Genomic DNA, 1,959 nt, shown 5'->3' on the forward strand with positions numbered 1-1,959 from the left:
CACGGTGGATGTACCTACACCACAGGGACTGCAGCGGTTCAAGAAGGCAGCTCACCCCCACCTTCTCAAGGGGCAATTCGGGATGGGTAATAAATGCTGGCCCAGCCAGTGACGTCCACATCCCAGAATGAACATAAAAACCCTGAAATGTTAACCCTTGTTTCTCTCCTTGCAGCTCTCGCCTGATCTGGTGAGGAATTCTAGCATTTTCTGTTCTTAATTAAGGAGACATGAGGGACAAAAGCTTGGTTGATGAAGTCAATGTTTAAGAAGCGTCTTAAGAGAGGAGAGAGAGAGAAATAGGTGGAGAGGTCAACGGAGCGCGTTCCAGGGCCTTGGGCCCCAGGCATGGCTGCCAAAGGTGGAGCAATGGGAATTGAGTGAGAGGCCCCTCCTGGCTCCCGGCTACAGTTTGGAACATTGGGTCTGATCGAAGGACTCAGCCTTCAGAGCTTCGTTCCGCTTGCGGAGGAAGGTGATGAAGAGGTGGACGGGTTTGAAGGAGCTGAGCTCCCTCGTCAGGTTGGAGAAGCAGCCCTTGCAGGTCCTCTTCACAGCAGTGGAGGAGAAATAGAAAATGATTGGGTCCAGGCTGGTGTTGAAGGTGCTGAGCAGCAGGGCGTCTGTCCTCCAGGACGGGCTCTTGTTCTGAATGAAGCCCACAAAGTGGGAGATGTTGTAGGGGGCGAAGCAGACGAGGAAAACGAAGAGGGTGGTGAGGACCAGGCCGATGGCCCGCTGCTTCTTCTCGCGGCTGATGTGCGTGGAGGAGAGGAGGATGCGCACGAAGCTGGTGTAGCAGAAGGTGGTGATGAGGAAGGGCAGGAAGAACAGCACGATGCCCAGCTCCAGCCTGAATGGGAGGAGGACCGTCAGCTGGCTCTCGGTAAAGCTGTCGTAGCAGACGGTCTCGTTGGAGCTGTAATTCCCCACACGCTGGTACTCCGTGATGTACACGATGCTGCAGTGCGAGAAGGCGCAGACCCACAGCACGAAGCTGATCAGGATGCCGTAGACAGGCTTCCGGTACATGTTGTACCTGATGGGGAACGCCACCCCCAGGTATCGCTCCACGCTGACGGCCGTGAGGAAGAGGATGCTGCTGTAGATAGCGCTGAAGTAGAAGAGGCCGCTGAAGGGGCACAGGAAGACGGGCAGGATCCAGAGGCTGCCCTTGGCCGACTCGAGGATCTTGAACGGCAGGAAGAGCAGGAAGGCCAGGTCGGAGATGGTCAGGTTGATGAGGAAGATAATGTTGGGCCCAGCTTTCTGCCTGGCCTTGCACAGGAAGGCGTACAACGCCAAGATGTTGAAGGGGAGGCCAGTCAGGAGAGTGATGATGTAAATGGTGATGTGGAGCTTGTCAGAAAAGGACTGTTCAGCCATAGTCGGACATGTCAACTGCAAGCAAAACAGCAAGGAAGGTCGTCAGTGAACGAGCGCAGAATCTCGACAATTCCCCTATTTCACAAATCCTCAGTGATTTTACTGTACCCCAACGTTATACAGTGACCTACCTGTCCCCACCAGTACTGTACCCCAACGTTATACAAGGACAGACCCGTCCCCACCAGTACAGTACCCCAGTGTTATACATTGACAGACCGGTCTGCACCAGTACAGTACCCCAGGCGTTTCAGTAAAAGATCTGTACCCGACAGTACTGTACCGCAGTGTTATACATTGACAGACCTGTTCGCACCAGTACTGTACCCCAGTGGTGTACACTAACAGATCTGTTCACAACAGTACCGTATCCCAATGTTATACAGTGACAGACCCGTCCCCACCAGTACTGTAACTCCGGCTTATACAGTGACAGACCCGTCCCCACCAGTACTGTATCCCAGTGTTACAAAGTGACTGACCCATCCGAACCAGTACTGTACCCCAGTGTTATACAGTAACAGACCTGTCCCCACCTGTACTGTACCCCATTGTTATAGAATGACAGACCTT

The 1,959-nt window shown here is 53.6% G+C and overlaps 1 protein-coding gene across 1 annotated transcript; it reads right to left on the reverse strand.

Moving 5' to 3' along the window:
• Positions 1-405: 405 nt before the first annotated feature.
• On the reverse strand, positions 406-1,386 carry LOC121273995 (free fatty acid receptor 2-like). Its single transcript, XM_041181129.1, has one exon. The coding sequence runs from the start codon at positions 1,384-1,386 to the stop codon at positions 406-408; it is 981 nt and encodes a 326-aa protein (XP_041037063.1).
• Positions 1,387-1,959: the final 573 nt, after the last annotated feature.

The sequence above is a fragment of the Carcharodon carcharias genome, assembly GCF_017639515.1.
Source record: "Carcharodon carcharias isolate sCarCar2 chromosome 29 unlocalized genomic scaffold, sCarCar2.pri SUPER_29_unloc_14, whole genome shotgun sequence".
Lineage (NCBI taxonomy): Eukaryota > Metazoa > Chordata > Chondrichthyes > Lamniformes > Lamnidae > Carcharodon > Carcharodon carcharias.

Coding starts and splice junctions, on each gene's coding strand:
- LOC121273995 (XM_041181129.1), bottom strand. CDS start 1,386: ATGGCTGAACAGTCCTTTTCTGACAAGCTCCACATCACCATTTACATC.